Below are 14,940 nucleotides of genomic sequence, written 5' to 3' on the forward strand. Positions count from 1 at the left end.
ATGGTGGAAGCCTCTTAAAGGGTTTGAAGTTTCCAGTAAGTGAAAGTGTTTGTCTATTTATGAGGCCAACTAGAGGTTTAAAAATCCATGATGTACACCTAATTGGATTGTTGATTAGTTGTAAGGATACACTAGATTGAGAGAGAAGGCATGGAGGCTTTAGAGGAGGAAAATTATATGCAATGACTTCTTTGAATTCATTTGAGAATTAATCGGTTTATGCTTGAGATATGAAGTATATGGGTACCCCCATGGCTGGTGAAGGTCTCTATAGTTTCAAGAAGTATCTATTAGGTAAACTTGACTTGGGGAAAGAGTCAATGTTGACTAGGTCAACAATAGTGGTTTTGGGTCCATGGGTTTTTCGTTTCCCATGGTTTTGTTCCCATGGATTTATGTGATGAAGCCTTTAAAAGGCTAGGTGAAGACTCTATTTTAATGGGATAGGGGATGCCAATAGTGAAGGCTCACTTGGCTGGTTTGGCTAGGGTTTTGTCCAAGGTATAAAATGGAATAATGCTAGCTGGGTTTCTCCCTAGAGTTCACTAAGGAACTCTTGAATTCACGAAGGAACTCTTGAATGGTGGAAGCCTCTTAAAGGGTTTGAAGTTTCCAGTAAGTGAAAGTGTTTGTCTATTTATGAGGCCAACTAGAGGTTTAAAAATCCATGATGTACACCTAATTGGATTGTTGATTAGTTGTAAGGATACACTAGATTGAGAGAGAAGGCATGGAGACTTTAGAGGAGGAAAATTATATGCAATGACTTCTTTGAATTCATTTGAGAATTAATCGGTTTATGCTTGAGATATGAAGTATATGGGTACCCCCATGGCTGGTGAAGGTCTCTATAGTTTCAAGAAGTATATATTAGGTAAACTTGACTTGGGGAAAGAGTCAATGTTGACTAGGTCAACAATAGTGGTTTTGGGTCCATGGGTTTTTCGTTTCCCATGGTTTTGTTCCCATGGATTTGTGTGATGAAGCCTTTAAAAGGTTAGGTGAAGACTCTATTTTAATGGGATAGGGGATGCCAGTAGTGAAGGCTCACTTGGCTGGTTTGGCTAGGGTTTTGTCCAAGGTATAAAATGGAATTATGCTAACTGGGTTTCTCCCTAGAGTTAGGGTTTTCCTAGGGTAAACATGGTTATATGATTGCGCAATTGAGTTTTCTGGTTGCGTTAATGTCTATCTTAGTAAATTTGGTTTTCTCTATGGTTAATTTTTAAGATGGTATCAGATTTGAGTGCGGCTTTAGGGGGACACCTCTATTGCCAAGGGTTATTTTTTCCTAGTGAAAAATGTGAAGAATTGTGTCTGTGTGTGACCGATGCATAAAGGATACTTGGAAAACCATTTTTTGATGACATTTCTGTAGAGTATAGAGTGGAAAGTTATAGTTGAAGAAATTTGAAGGAACCTACCTCACTATGGAACATAGAGGAGAGGATCCATGTTGAGGCTGTGTAAAGTGCATGAGTAGTTAGGAATAATTCAAAGATGTAAAATTTTCATATCCCTACGCAGGTACAAGACTTTCCAAAACATCTATCGCTGGCCAGAAGAACTTCGCATGTACTTGATGTGGGAATTATCAAAATTCTCATTGGAAGCAAGTGCAATCTAATGAAGGCAAGATAGGTTCTTGTAGACAAGATATGTTCTTATAGTGGACAAAGCTCGATGTGGTTGAGATATTTATAAACACAACTAGAATGGGCCATTTGACTTACAGTATTCGAGTCAACTATGGTGGCCATGAGTGAATGAAATTATTGGCAATGATATAAATGGGCCCATCAATATGGTTGTAGGAGAAATTAATGTGAGAAATGCATTAGTCGATAGTACTGTAGGGGATCAAGTGAAGGTACAACTAGGGATAGGGTCACATGAGGAGAGTCATAGTGAAAAGGAGGCATGGAACCTTCTTGGATATTCTAAGGTAAACTACTATGGGAGTCTCATTGGAACGATTGTTGCAAAGGATCCTACCAATCACACCATCAGGATTTTATACCTTAAGGAGTGGAGTTTATACTCCAAGGAGAGAGTGATATCGTCGGGAAATATACGTTGCAGTTACAATTTTTCACACTTATTGGGAGCATGTGATGCAATGCCCAACAACAATTGGCGAAGATCACAACGATGTTATAGAAGCTTGACAATTCCTAGCATAGGACATCGTGAGTAGTGGAATGAAGAGATTATGGAACAATGTTGTATCGATTACAAAATACAACATGTGATAGAGATCGAGAGCTTGCATGTTTTATGCCATAGGAAATCATGGTCGAGAGCCATGGAAATATATGTCAAGGATGCTTGCAAAGGGTTTGGAAAATTGTTTCAATGAGATGATAGTTTTATTGGTGAGATGTAGCCATGAAAATTATCTCTAAATAGAAGAGTATGAGGTTGGAAGCATGTTAAGGTGAGAGGATTGTAACATAAATTTTGGATTAATAAAAAAAATGTCATAATGGAGTCAAATTTTCAAATTTCATGTAAATAGGCATACTATTGTAAGACCTCGTAAGGCATGCATAACCCTGGGAAATTTCTAGCAACATCTAGTGTTAGAACTAGGTGATAAGGAGCATGATAACTTGGGTATAGAATTTGAGGGGGACAAGGAATAGAGTGAATGAGGCTAACTCACTTGGATGATTTGGTTGGATTTGGTCAAGGGAAATCCAAAGTTAAGGTTTAAGGGGGGAATTGTTAGGTAAAATTGACTCAAGGAAAGAGTCAATGTTGATTAGGTCAACAGTAGTGGTTTTGAGCCCATGGTTTTTTGGTTTCCCATGGTTTTGTGCCCATGGATTCATGAGTGAGGCCTTTAGAAGCATAGGTGAAGACTCTATTGTAATGGACCAAGGGATGTGAGTGGTGAAGGATCACTTGGCTGACTTGGCCAATGGTTTTGCCAATGAATCTAATGGAATTCCCTTAGCTGGGATTTTCCCAGTTTTCAGGTTTTCCTAGGGTAAACATGGTGTTATGTTTGCATGTTTGAGTATTTTTGCTATGTTAATGTTTTTCTCAGTAAATTTGGTTTTATCTTGAGTTAATTTTTAATAGTATCTTGGGTAGCTTATATTCTTGTCAAATTCCCTTCTAGTCTATAGACATGAGCTAAGACTTTGACCCTACCTTTCTAACCTACTTTCCTTGGAAAAAATTCTGGGACTAATCATTGAAGGTTTCAAACCTCAGAATATGCTTGGAAGATTTATTAAAAGCATAGAAATTTGAGGATTTCCTTGAAAATTTAAGGATTAACTCATTAAATTTATAGAGTTATGTAGCAGATGTTTGGAAATTCAAGGATTGACCAATTGCATTTCTAGATCTGTATGGAACAAGTTTGTAAATTTGGGGAACAAAGTCATTGGCTTCATCCCTTGGTCAAATGGATGACACGGGGGCCATGACTTAGAGCTAGTTGGAGGGAGTTTCAAGTTATCAAGTTATTATTATCAAGACATTTGGATATTGTGCCCTATCGGTTAGGTATTTCACTACCTAGAATCCATGATACTAATAGAACCCACATTGTTGAACAATTAACAGAGATTGGAAGATTTTGGGACTATTCAAGTGATGGATCAAGACATTGGGTATTTGGTGTTAGTTAAACCCCAAGAAACAATTGACATGAAACCACTGACACTAACAGAATATGACATATATGTCAATTAAAATAGACCAAATGTTTGGGGGATGAAAATTAATAGATATCAACAATCAAGCATCAGGCATATGGTGGTCATGTATCAAGAGAGAAAAACTTTGGTAGTTAGGGTTTACTCTCTATATATAATAATCCTAATACAAATTCTATGTGAAAAATATGGTGATATGGAATTTCCATGAGGCATGCCATGTGGCAAGTAATGTGGTAAACTGACATGGGATAATATTTCCATGTCTCGGCCATGTGGCAACTGACTTAGTGAGAATACATGGTATGGAATGGATCAGATTGCACAACAGGAGGCCAAGTGATAGGAAATGGCTAGAGGTGACATGGGTGAAAGTTTTTTAGATCTTAGGATGTTGTTCCATTTAGTATCAAGTGTGAGGAGGTTGAGCATTGGTAGTTCAAAACTCTAATATCGGGCTTTCCTCTCGACAATTTCGAAGCCTAATAAGAGCCTGGTGTGGTAGATGTTGATGTGGTGAGTCAAAGTACACCCAAGGGGTTTCCATGTGTTAGCTATGTGGTCGGGGATGTTGTGAGGTGACATGTCATTATGATGTGGCACCAAGGAAGATGTGTGATGATGTGGCATGTTTTTGTCTTGGAAAGAATTGAAACAAATGAACAAGTGGATCTTGAAGAAGAACTCAATGTGCCCTATTTGAAATAAAGAATATTAGGAAAACAAATTTGAAACAAAATGAGTATCTATAGAAATATAAAGAGGAGTGTCATGATGCAAGATCAAAGATGTCATAAATCCTTGAAGAAAGATAATAGGGTATTATTAGCCTAAAGGTTCAACTACAAGAGGAAAAAATATAGAAGAATTTGATGAGAGTCTAGTTGAAGGAAAAAGAAAAGAATTGCAAGAAGCTAGAAGATAAAATTGTTTCCTTAAGAAAGGAAATAGATAAGTCAACTGCTTAGTTGAATAGAGGCTTAAAGTTTGAAAAGAATACTAACACATTAGATGAAATCATCAATTGTCAAAAGTCACCATTCATTAAGATTGATGTTGTCTATGGTATGAATAAGAAGAATCCTAAAGAAAATTCAAATTATTTGGATAGAAAGCCGCCAAAGAAACTAAATGAATGAAATATAAAAGCTATGCTTATGTTCTCAAAATATCCATCTAAAATGAAGGAAACATGAATAAATAAAACAAATTCATACATAAACTTGATCTTTCTCACAATGACAACATTGAAGAATTCATAAGATATTTTCCATCAAGGTGGTTTGCACAACTCGATACTGAAACTCCTTTATTGGTTATTGATTTTCTTGCAATCAATTTGGTCATAAAGCAATATATTGTAGAGCACATGCAAGAAATACTAACGCATGGAACAAAAATAGAAGTACTAGTGGGTTTTTCAAATAGAAGCTATAATTTTTTTGCCACCTTATTTGATTACAATGTTGTATGTTATGAGTGCAACAACATTGTCACATAACACATTTTTGTAGAAGTGGTATTATAGAATCTACTAGACAAAACAAGGAAGAAGACACCCTTACCAAAGAATACACAAAATTTTGGAGAGAAAGGGGTAAGAAGAGCTAAAGAAGGAGAAATTTATGCTTGTACAAATTGCACTTCATACCCAAAAAAAGGAATCCAATGGTACATTGATAGTGGATTTTCAAGCTGCGTGATAGGTCGCCAGAGAAATTTTTTCACTTTGGAAAAATTTCATGAAGGTAGTGTGATATTTGTAAATAATTCTACCGCAAGGATAACTTGAAAAGGTACTCGTAGTCTCAATAATGGAAAGACAAAAACAACAATGTCATATATGTTGAAGGTTTGAATCATAATTATTTTCATGTAAGTAAAATGTGTGATCAATGACACATTCTCACATTTTATTATCATGGTTGTGAGATAAGGAAGGCATGCATAGGAAAATTAGTTGCATATGCAAATAAAAAATAAAATAGTGTATATATCCTTAATGAGATAAAGGGAGAAAAATGTTATATGGTACTACTATATTAAAGCTAGTTATGAAATATAAGAATGGGCCATATGAACTTTGATACTCAAGTGAAAATCAACACCAAAGAAGAAGTGAGAGACATGCTAAAGATTACAAAACCTTCAAACACTATTTGTGGGTAGTGTTAGCATGGGAGGTAGATAAGGACAAGCTTTAAGAGAAATGAGTACTCAATAATGAATCCACTGGAAGATGTTCACATAAATCTTTGTGGGCCTTCAAGAACACAAAGTCTACAAGGTGAAAATTACTTCATGTTGCTCATTGATGATTACTCAAGGATGACATGGGTTGCCTTCCTCAACGTAAATTAGACGCATTTGAGAAATTTAAAGCTTTCAAATTCTTATTTGAAAATAAAGCTGATTTAAAGGTCAAGTACTTGAGATGAAATCAAGGAGGTGAATTTATCGCAAATGAATTTGAAGAGTCTTGTGAGTCTCGTGGAATAAAAAGACATTCTTTTAGTTACAAGAACTACACAATAGAATAGAGTGGCAGAAAGGAAAAACATAAGCATAAAAGCTGGATGGATCAAAGATATCAAACATGTTTTGGAGAGAATCGGTTAGGACCATAGTCTACATTTTGAATAGAGGGTAAATCAAATTCAAAAACAACACAACACTTTATGAACTATAGAAGGATAGACTAGTAGCAGTCAAATACTTCAAAGCTTTCGGGAGAAAGTGTTACATAAAGAGAGATAACGAGGATTTAGGAAATTTTAACTCTAGAGTAGGTGAAGGTATATTTCTTGGTTATTCATCAAGATTGAAGGCTTATAGATGTTACAACAAATCATTGCAAAAATTGTAGAAAGTACAAACGTTTAAATGGATGAAGCAGTTCCTTAAAATGAGAAATCACAAGCAAATAAACATTCAAAAAAGACGAGTTGCAAGGAAAAAGAATAAGAAGAAGAAGAAGAAACAAAACATCAAGATACAAAGACAACATCAATATTCATCCATAAGAATCATTAAGGAAAATCTAATTATTGGTGATTAAGATACATGAGTCCAGAATAGAGAAAGATTAGCAAATGGATCATAACATGTACATTTCTCCTTTCTATCTAAAATTGAGACTAAGAATTTCATAGAAGCTAGTGAAGACAAGCAATGGTTTGATTATATGGAAGAAGAGTTGAATTAAATTGCGAATAGTGAGACATGGGAAATTGTTTCAAGACCAAAAAATAAAAAAGTGATTGACACCATGTGGTTTGTTTTTAGAAACAATTTGAATGAAGATGGTCAAGTAATAAGAAATAAAGCTTGAGTTTAGTTTGAAAAGACTACGCTCAAGTTGAAGGTATTGATTTTGAAGAAATATTTGCCCCCATTGAAAGACTATAACCTATTAAATTATTTTTGGCACTTACAAGTTTCAAGAACTTCAGATTCTATCAAATAGATTTAGAATCGTCCTTTCTCAATGGAAATCTAGAGGAATAAGTATACATTGAACAATGAGAATGGTTCTTATTATAAAAAAATAAGGATCATGCATGAAAATTGAAGAAAGCACTTTATGGGCTAAAGAAAGCTTCCAGAGCCTAGTGTTTAAGACTTAACAAATATCTACAACAATAAGGATTCAAAAGAGGAATTACTAAAAATAATCTCTACATCAAGAAAGAGGAAGAAAATCAATTGATTATCGTGGTATATGTAGATGATATTATTTTTGGAGAGGGTATGAAAAAAACGTGCAAAGAGTTAGTAATGGAAATGCAAAAGGAATTTGAGATCTCTATTCTGGGTGAACAATTATTTTTTCTTGGTTTAGAGATTTCTCAATCCAACAAAGGGCTATTCATTTAACAAACTAAGTACATCAAGGAATATTGTGCATTGGTCAGTACACCCATGGTCATAGGTTGTAAATTAAGTAAATATGATGAATCTTGAGAAGAAAATAAAACATTGTACAAGTTAATGATTGGAAGCCTACTATGTGACAACATCAAGGCCATAAATTATGCAACTAGTAGGATTGGTTACATAGTCTCAAGCTGCATCAAAATAAACTCTACTGCAAGTAGTGAAAAGAAGATTCCTATCTAAAGGGAACCCTTGAATTTGGCTTGTGGTACTCAAGAGGTGAATATTTTACTCTAGCAGCATATATGGATGCAGATTGGGTAGGGAGTGCTAGATGATAGGAAACGCACAAGTGGAGGAGCATTCTTTCTGGGCAACATTTAGTGTCTCGATTGGTCAAGAAACAATCTTCAGTTTCTTTATCCAAAATAGAGGCCAAGTATATATCATTAGAATCATGTTGCACACAAGTTCTTTTGATGAAGAAAACACTGAGAGATATTAATGTAGAATATGATCATCTAATTTCAAAACTTTGTGACAACAAAAGCGCAATAAATATTTCAAAAAATCACGTTATGCACTTGAAAAGAGAGTACATTCTAATCAAGTATCACTTCTTAAGAGAACAAGTAGCAGAACAAAATGTCAAGTTGAAATATATTTCCACCACAGACCAGATTGAAGATAGTTTCACAAGACCTCTTCCCATAGAGACATTTGAAAATTTGAGACAATAATGGGAGTAATATTTATCTCATCACTAAGTGATTAAGGAGAAGCACAAGTTCATGGAAAGCCTCGGTGGATTATGTGTTTCATTGTGGGATTGCCATCAATGACGAAGGGGGAGATGATTGAAACAACTTTTGGCATTGATGTAAAAGGGATTATATTATTGATAGTATATATAAGTATCCAAGTATATTAAAAAATGTGTTCTTTTGAAAAAGGAGGAGTCAAAAAGTGAAATAGTGGTTTCAAACCCATGGTATATGAAGCTCATGGCATTTGGAAAAATGAAATAAAAAAGGGAATTAATTATTTAATTATTGAATTGATGTCACTTTTTGAATTAACATGTCTTTTAATGAAGGGTCATGATATCATGTAAAATGATTAAGCTTTGGAATGAAAATGTAGTTTGTGGAGTCAACAAGTCATATTGTTATTTTCTCTATAAGTATTTCCTGGACTGCTTCAAATAGTGAAATATTGGGCATATTTAAGAGAGTTAAGGGGAACGTATGGTTAAAATTTTAGATTTTGGTTTGCTATGATTTTGGAAATATATGTTGTGGAAGTCAGCCTTTGTGATTGGTCTAAAAATCTGCCTCAAATGAGCCATCTCAGGATTTTTGCTATAACTTGTTTTCTACAATGTTTCAGACCATCAAATTTTTAGGAGATAGAGGTGACATATCTCAATACATGTGGTAAATGTTTTGGGAATTGGTTTGTATTATTTTATGAGATATTCCCTTTGGAAGTTAGGGTTCGTGAATGTTCGTAATATTAGTTTTAAATAGGGCAGGTTGGAATTTTCACTATAACATTTTGTTTTGGATGTTTCAAACCAAGAAATTTTGAGGAGACAGGGGAAATATCTTTAAGTACATGTGATCAAAATTTTAGGCATTGTTTCATTACACTTTATGAGATATTACCTATGGAAGTTTGGGTTCTTTATTGCTCCTTAAATTAGTTTCAAATATGTCGACTTGGAATTTTTTTTATAACTTATTTTCTGGGATTCTCCATATTGTAAAACTTTTAGAGGTCTAAGGAGGCATACATAAGTGCCTTAGGTAAAAGTTTCAGAATCATTTTTGAAAAATCAAATATGTGGCATGTTGTAAAAGCTCATTCTTGGGATGATACTAAAAGAAAGAAGCTTTGGGAGACTTGTCATAAATTTCATTCGGAGATTCAAATTTTAGTTGGACTTTATGAAAGTCAAAGTAGTGAGAAAGCTTAGTGAAGATGGAAGGAACAATAAAGCTTGGTGAAGGTAGAAGCAAAAGGTAAACCATGTGAAGGAAAAAGTAGCAAACACACTCAGTTAAGTATAAGTGTGTGCTCAACACATAACCTTTACAACCATTTTTTTTTTAAATTTGAAAAAATGCTAGGATAACTTGGTCATACTTATTTAGGAATTTTACAATGGAATGCACCTAATGGTGATTTATTTACCAGATAAAAAGCGATAGAAACTTTTTCTCCCCACAAATCTTGTTACAAATTGCCTTTACTTAACCTGCTCCTTGCTCTTTCTAGAGGAGCCTCATTTATGTGTTTTACATACTAAAGAAAACTTCTTTTCCATTATAAATTTATTTTTAATTTTATAAAATTTTATATTAATTTAACCTATTCAAATTTATATTACATTTACGTGGATTTATTTCCTAACTTAAACAATACCAATAAAATGATTTAACTGATGAGAAAGATTAGAATATATAACCTTTTTATTTTGTTTATTCGACAGGCTGGCAAAGGCAAAGGCCAAGCTGAACTCCTGCCCCGTCGCTTGATACGTCGTGTACAATCTGCACCGGTAAGTAAGATAGAGTAACTGTCACTGATCAGCTTCTATATGTTGCTAATTACGGTAGATCAATGTTCTAAATATATTTTCTGCTTCAACAAGCTTGATGTCTACCCTCTCCACTAAATTCATTGCCTTCAATATATTTTCTTCAGCATTAGTCTTGATGTCTGCCCTCTCTATTAAAATCATTTTCCAAATATTACAGTGTATTTATTTAATATTCGAACATAATGCATATCACTTTTATAACTTATAACTGATGAGAAAGATTAGCATATATAACCCTTTTATTTTGTTTATTCGACAGAGCAACCTTATTCGCCGTCCTCATGATTCGCTCACTGACCAAACGCCGATTGAAGTGGTAAGTAAGATAGAGTAACTGTCACTGATCAGCTAATCACAGTAGATCAATTTTCTAAATATATTTTCTGCTTCATCAATCTTGATGTCTACCCTCTCCACTAAATTCATTGCCTTCAATATATTTTATTCAGCATTAGTCTTGATGTCTGCCCTCTCTATTAAAATCATTTTCAAAATTAGCATATATTACAGTGTATTTATTTATTTTAAGTGATAGATAAAAAATGTATTTCCGCAATTTTGATCAAATTATCAGCGTTTTAATATTCTAACATAATGCATATCAAATAGAAGTTGTATGTTATGAGTGCAACAACATTGTTACATAACACATTGAGGGCATGGAAGAAGAAATATTGCATGTGGCCTTTTTATCACCTAAAGCACAGGGAGTACTGGATATGGTACAAATTAATTAACATAAATTTATATGTTAATGTCATTTATTTATTTTAATTTATCCATTTTTCAGGAAAAGTACATCTCTGGATATCTCTCATTGTATTTCAGAAGAATTATTTCATATATATATTACTATTTCTATTTTTATTTTGTTAAGATTATTTTTAAATTTAATTTATAGATATAATTGAACTCAATTACTTTATACATATTATTCTAAAGTTACTGTAAATAGTAAAAACTAAAGAAAACTTATTTTACATTATGAATTTATTTTTAATTTTGTGTTAATTTAACTATTCAATTTTTTTCAGGACGCCGGAGAAGACGACTCAACGGACGCAGACAAAGAGAAAACCCTCTGGTAAGTAGGATAGAGTAACTGTCACTGATCAGCTTCTATCTGTTACGTCAATTAATACGGTCAAGTGCGTAAATGTCGCTAATTAGAGTAGATCAATGCTCTAAATATATTTTCTGCTTCAACAAGCTTGATGTCTACCCTCTCCACTAAATTCGTTGCCTTCAATATATTTTCTTCAGCATTAGTCTTGATGTCTACCCTCTCTATTAAAATCATTTAAAAAATTAGTATATATTACCGTGCATTTATTTATTTATTTTAAGTTATAGATAAAAAAATATTTGCTAATTTTCGATCAAATTATGAGCTTTTTAATATTCCAACATAATGCATATTATCACATTTATGCAAAGCTAATGTGTCTCCATAAACATGTTATTAAAAATTGAAGATAAAACATTATGGGATGAAAGATTAATGAACATCCTTTTACAAAATCAAATGTCAATAGTGATTTCTTTAGAGTATTGAGTTTTTAATTTGATTTTTTAATGTTTTTTATTCTTTAGAGTATTAAGTTTTTAATTTGATTTTTTAATGTTTTTGTTTTGTTTTGTTTTTAATTTTAGTAAGATAGGTTAAAATCACAATTTTGACTTTTAAAGTGTGCATAATCTAAATGTCTATTTTTTTTTTTTTTGAGATTACTGAATCTATTTAAGTATTTACAAATATATTAAGATCACAATCTCATCTAAAATTGTAATACTAGATTCCGATCAAAAAAATCAAAACATAATAAAGTTAGACAAAACCTTTCAAACAAATTCAATTGACAAACTTTGGATTACCTTTCATATAAATAAAATTTGATATTAAAATGTTTTATTGAGAGGGTGTTCTATTAAGACACTCTGTGATGTGAAGGTCACTAGTTTGAGACTCTATGGGGAAAATCCAATCATTTGTAAGGGTTGGTCAGTTTGAGACTCTGTGGGAGAAAATCCAATCATTGGTAAGGGTTGGTGTGACTCACGTAAGATGTGATCAATGGGTGATTTTGACAGCTTAGATGTCCCTAGGTCACACCCACTCAAGCCATAGGTTAGTCATGTAGTCATCTCAAGACTCACATAAACTAACAAACAAAAATTATATATTAATTTAATCATTTTTATAAATTTTATATTAATATATTATTTTTAAAATAATATTGTAAATAAAAAGTAAAACATTAAACAAATTAAATTAATAATTAAATTATTGCCCTAGAGGCGCTCTCCAACCCAATATGGTAGAGATGTTGTAATGTCATGTTTAACAATATGATTCCTCTATTTAGAGCCACCATTGTAAGCCAAATTTGCTCACCTCGAGGTTTTAAGACCCCCATTGGGGTTCTAGTAAGTTGAAAATAGGGGAGAAGCTCCCCAATTCATAGTAAGGGGTAGTTGTTACATAATTCAGTCACGGCTTCCACCAACAATCACAACACACAAGGTCTTATATTGAATGGTATAAATTATGTAGTAGGGGCGATTAAGATGAAGAGATTTTTGAAGAATTTGGACTGTTAGGGAGAAACAACCACAAAATATGAAGAACCTAAAGTTGTAGAATTAGTAGCAATGACAAATGCCCAAAGAAATGCTTCAACACAGAGCAAAAGAAAGGATTCAGTAGCACTATGGAATCTGCACAATGGAGTTGAAGACTCCATATTCCCCAAGATTGCAATAGCAACTAGTGCTCATTAAACTTGCAAAAATTTGGAAAAAGCATACGAAAGCACAAACAGGTCAAGAATGCAAAGCTCCATATCCTCAAGAAGAAGCTTGAAAGTTTGAAACTCATGGAGAGGATTTCACTGATCAAAAGGTGGTTGAGAAGATTTTCGGAAGTCTCCCACCTTTATTTGACATGCTTGTAACAACCATAGAAGAAAGTAAAGATGTGGTCCAAATTTCAATTGAAGAATTGTTAGGATCAATGTTAAATCATGAGCCAAGCATTAAAGGTAGAAATGACTCATTAGAAAATTCCTTTCAAACTCAAGCCACAATTAATAGAGGAAGAGATAGAGGTAATAGAAGCAAAGGTAGAAAATGAAGAGGATATTCTAGCAATTGAAACAACACACCAAGTCAACATGAGTAGCCATAGGATCAACCTCAGAATCAAAGAAGAAGAGGCATAAAAAAAAAGGAAGAGGAAGGATGGACAAGTCAAATATACAGTGTTATTACTGCAAGAAGTATGACCATTTTGAAAGTGAATGCAAGAAGAAATATTCATATTTGAACAAAGGAAGTGTAGATGTTTCAAGCACTAATGAAGATACAACATCTTCCATGTTTCTTACTTGTTTAGCAGCATAAGAAAAAAACAATGAAGATATTTGGTTATTTCACAATGGCTACAGTGACATGTAACATATATGTTTTTTCAAGTTTTGATGAAACACTTAAATCTTACATTAAATTGGGTGATGATCACCTTGTTAATTCCTTAAGAAAAGGTATTGCTACAGTTGTAAACAAGTAGAATGAAAAGGACATTCATATTGTCTATTGTGTACAAAGTTTGAAAAAAAATCTATTAAGTGTAGTACAAATGAATGAAAATGGTTTTGAAGTCAAGTTTAAAGGTCATACCTACACAATTCTTGACAAGCCACCCAATCAAAGAGTCATAGCGAGGATCCAAATGACCAAAAGTACAATATTTCCTCTTTTCATGAGAACTATCAAGCAATAATTATTATATGCTCATTTTGTAGAAATTTCTAATGAATCTTGGCTATGGCATCTTAAATATGGCCATTTAGCTTTTAATAGTCTTGATATCTTGAAAAATAAGTCTATGGTCCTAGGTTTACTTGCAATAGATGTCCATCATAATCCATGTGAAAGTTGTATTCTTTCCAAACATCAAAGAAGCAATTTTCCAAGCACTAGAGCCTAGAGTCTACTTGAGCTAGTTCACATAGATCTTTGTGGTCCAATTTAAACCCAATCAAAAGGAGGGAGTTTTTATGTTATAATATTTATTGATGATTTCAATAGAATAACATGGGCCTTCTTCATAACAAAAAGTCTGATACATTTGTAAAATTCAAGTAATTCAAATCAATTTCAAAGAAGCAAAGTGGTAAGAAAGTTAAAGTATTAAGATCATATGGAGGAAAAGTACATCTCTGGATATGAAAGGAAAAATCAAATAGTCATGAGTATGGAAGGAAGCATATTGAACGCAAATAATTTGCAAAATGATTATGGCATGGAAGTTGTAACATGTTCAGTTTATATTTTGAATAGATTTCCAACCAAAAGCATCAAAGATAGAGTTCTCTTAGAATCTTGGAGTGGTATGAAGACAAGTGCATCACACTTGAGAATATTTGGTTATGTAGCCTATGCACATATTCCAGGATAAATGAGAAGGAAATTGAATGACACAATAAAAAAATGCATATTTGTTGGTTATAGTGAAGAATAAGAGACTTATAAATTGTACAATCTTGTCACCAAAAAAGCAATTATTTCAAGAGATGTTAAGTTATTTGAAGATCAAGCATGGAATGATGAAGATAATAAAACAAATAGAAATCAAGTTTCTCCACATGCATTTGAACCAAGTGAAATAACAGAAGTGGAACAACCAAGACAAGGACTCCCATGACTACAAGTTCCTTTAGGAGGGGAAAATCAAGGAGGCCATAGTCCATCCTCAAGTAGTGAATCTAATCCCACCATTTCAGAGAA

At 33.2% G+C, this 14,940-nt stretch overlaps 1 protein-coding gene across 1 annotated transcript in view; it reads left to right on the forward strand.

Moving 5' to 3' along the window:
- The window catches only part of LOC149227278 (uncharacterized), a 128,274-nt gene that overhangs the window by 92,880 nt on the left and 20,454 nt on the right, over positions 1-14,940 (forward strand). Inside the window, exons 6-8 of the mRNA XM_089375475.1 lie at positions 10,042-10,110; positions 10,412-10,468; positions 11,187-11,236. Of these exons, the coding sequence (XP_089231601.1) occupies positions 10,042-10,110; positions 10,412-10,468; positions 11,187-11,236 (176 nt within the window). The remainder of the gene's footprint in view (positions 1-10,041; positions 10,111-10,411; positions 10,469-11,186; positions 11,237-14,940) is intronic.

Source organism: Pinus tabuliformis, chromosome J, assembly GCF_031772625.1.
Source record: "Pinus tabuliformis cultivar Carrire ecotype Pingquan chromosome J, CPIR1, whole genome shotgun sequence".
NCBI lineage: Eukaryota > Viridiplantae > Streptophyta > Pinopsida > Pinales > Pinaceae > Pinus > Pinus tabuliformis.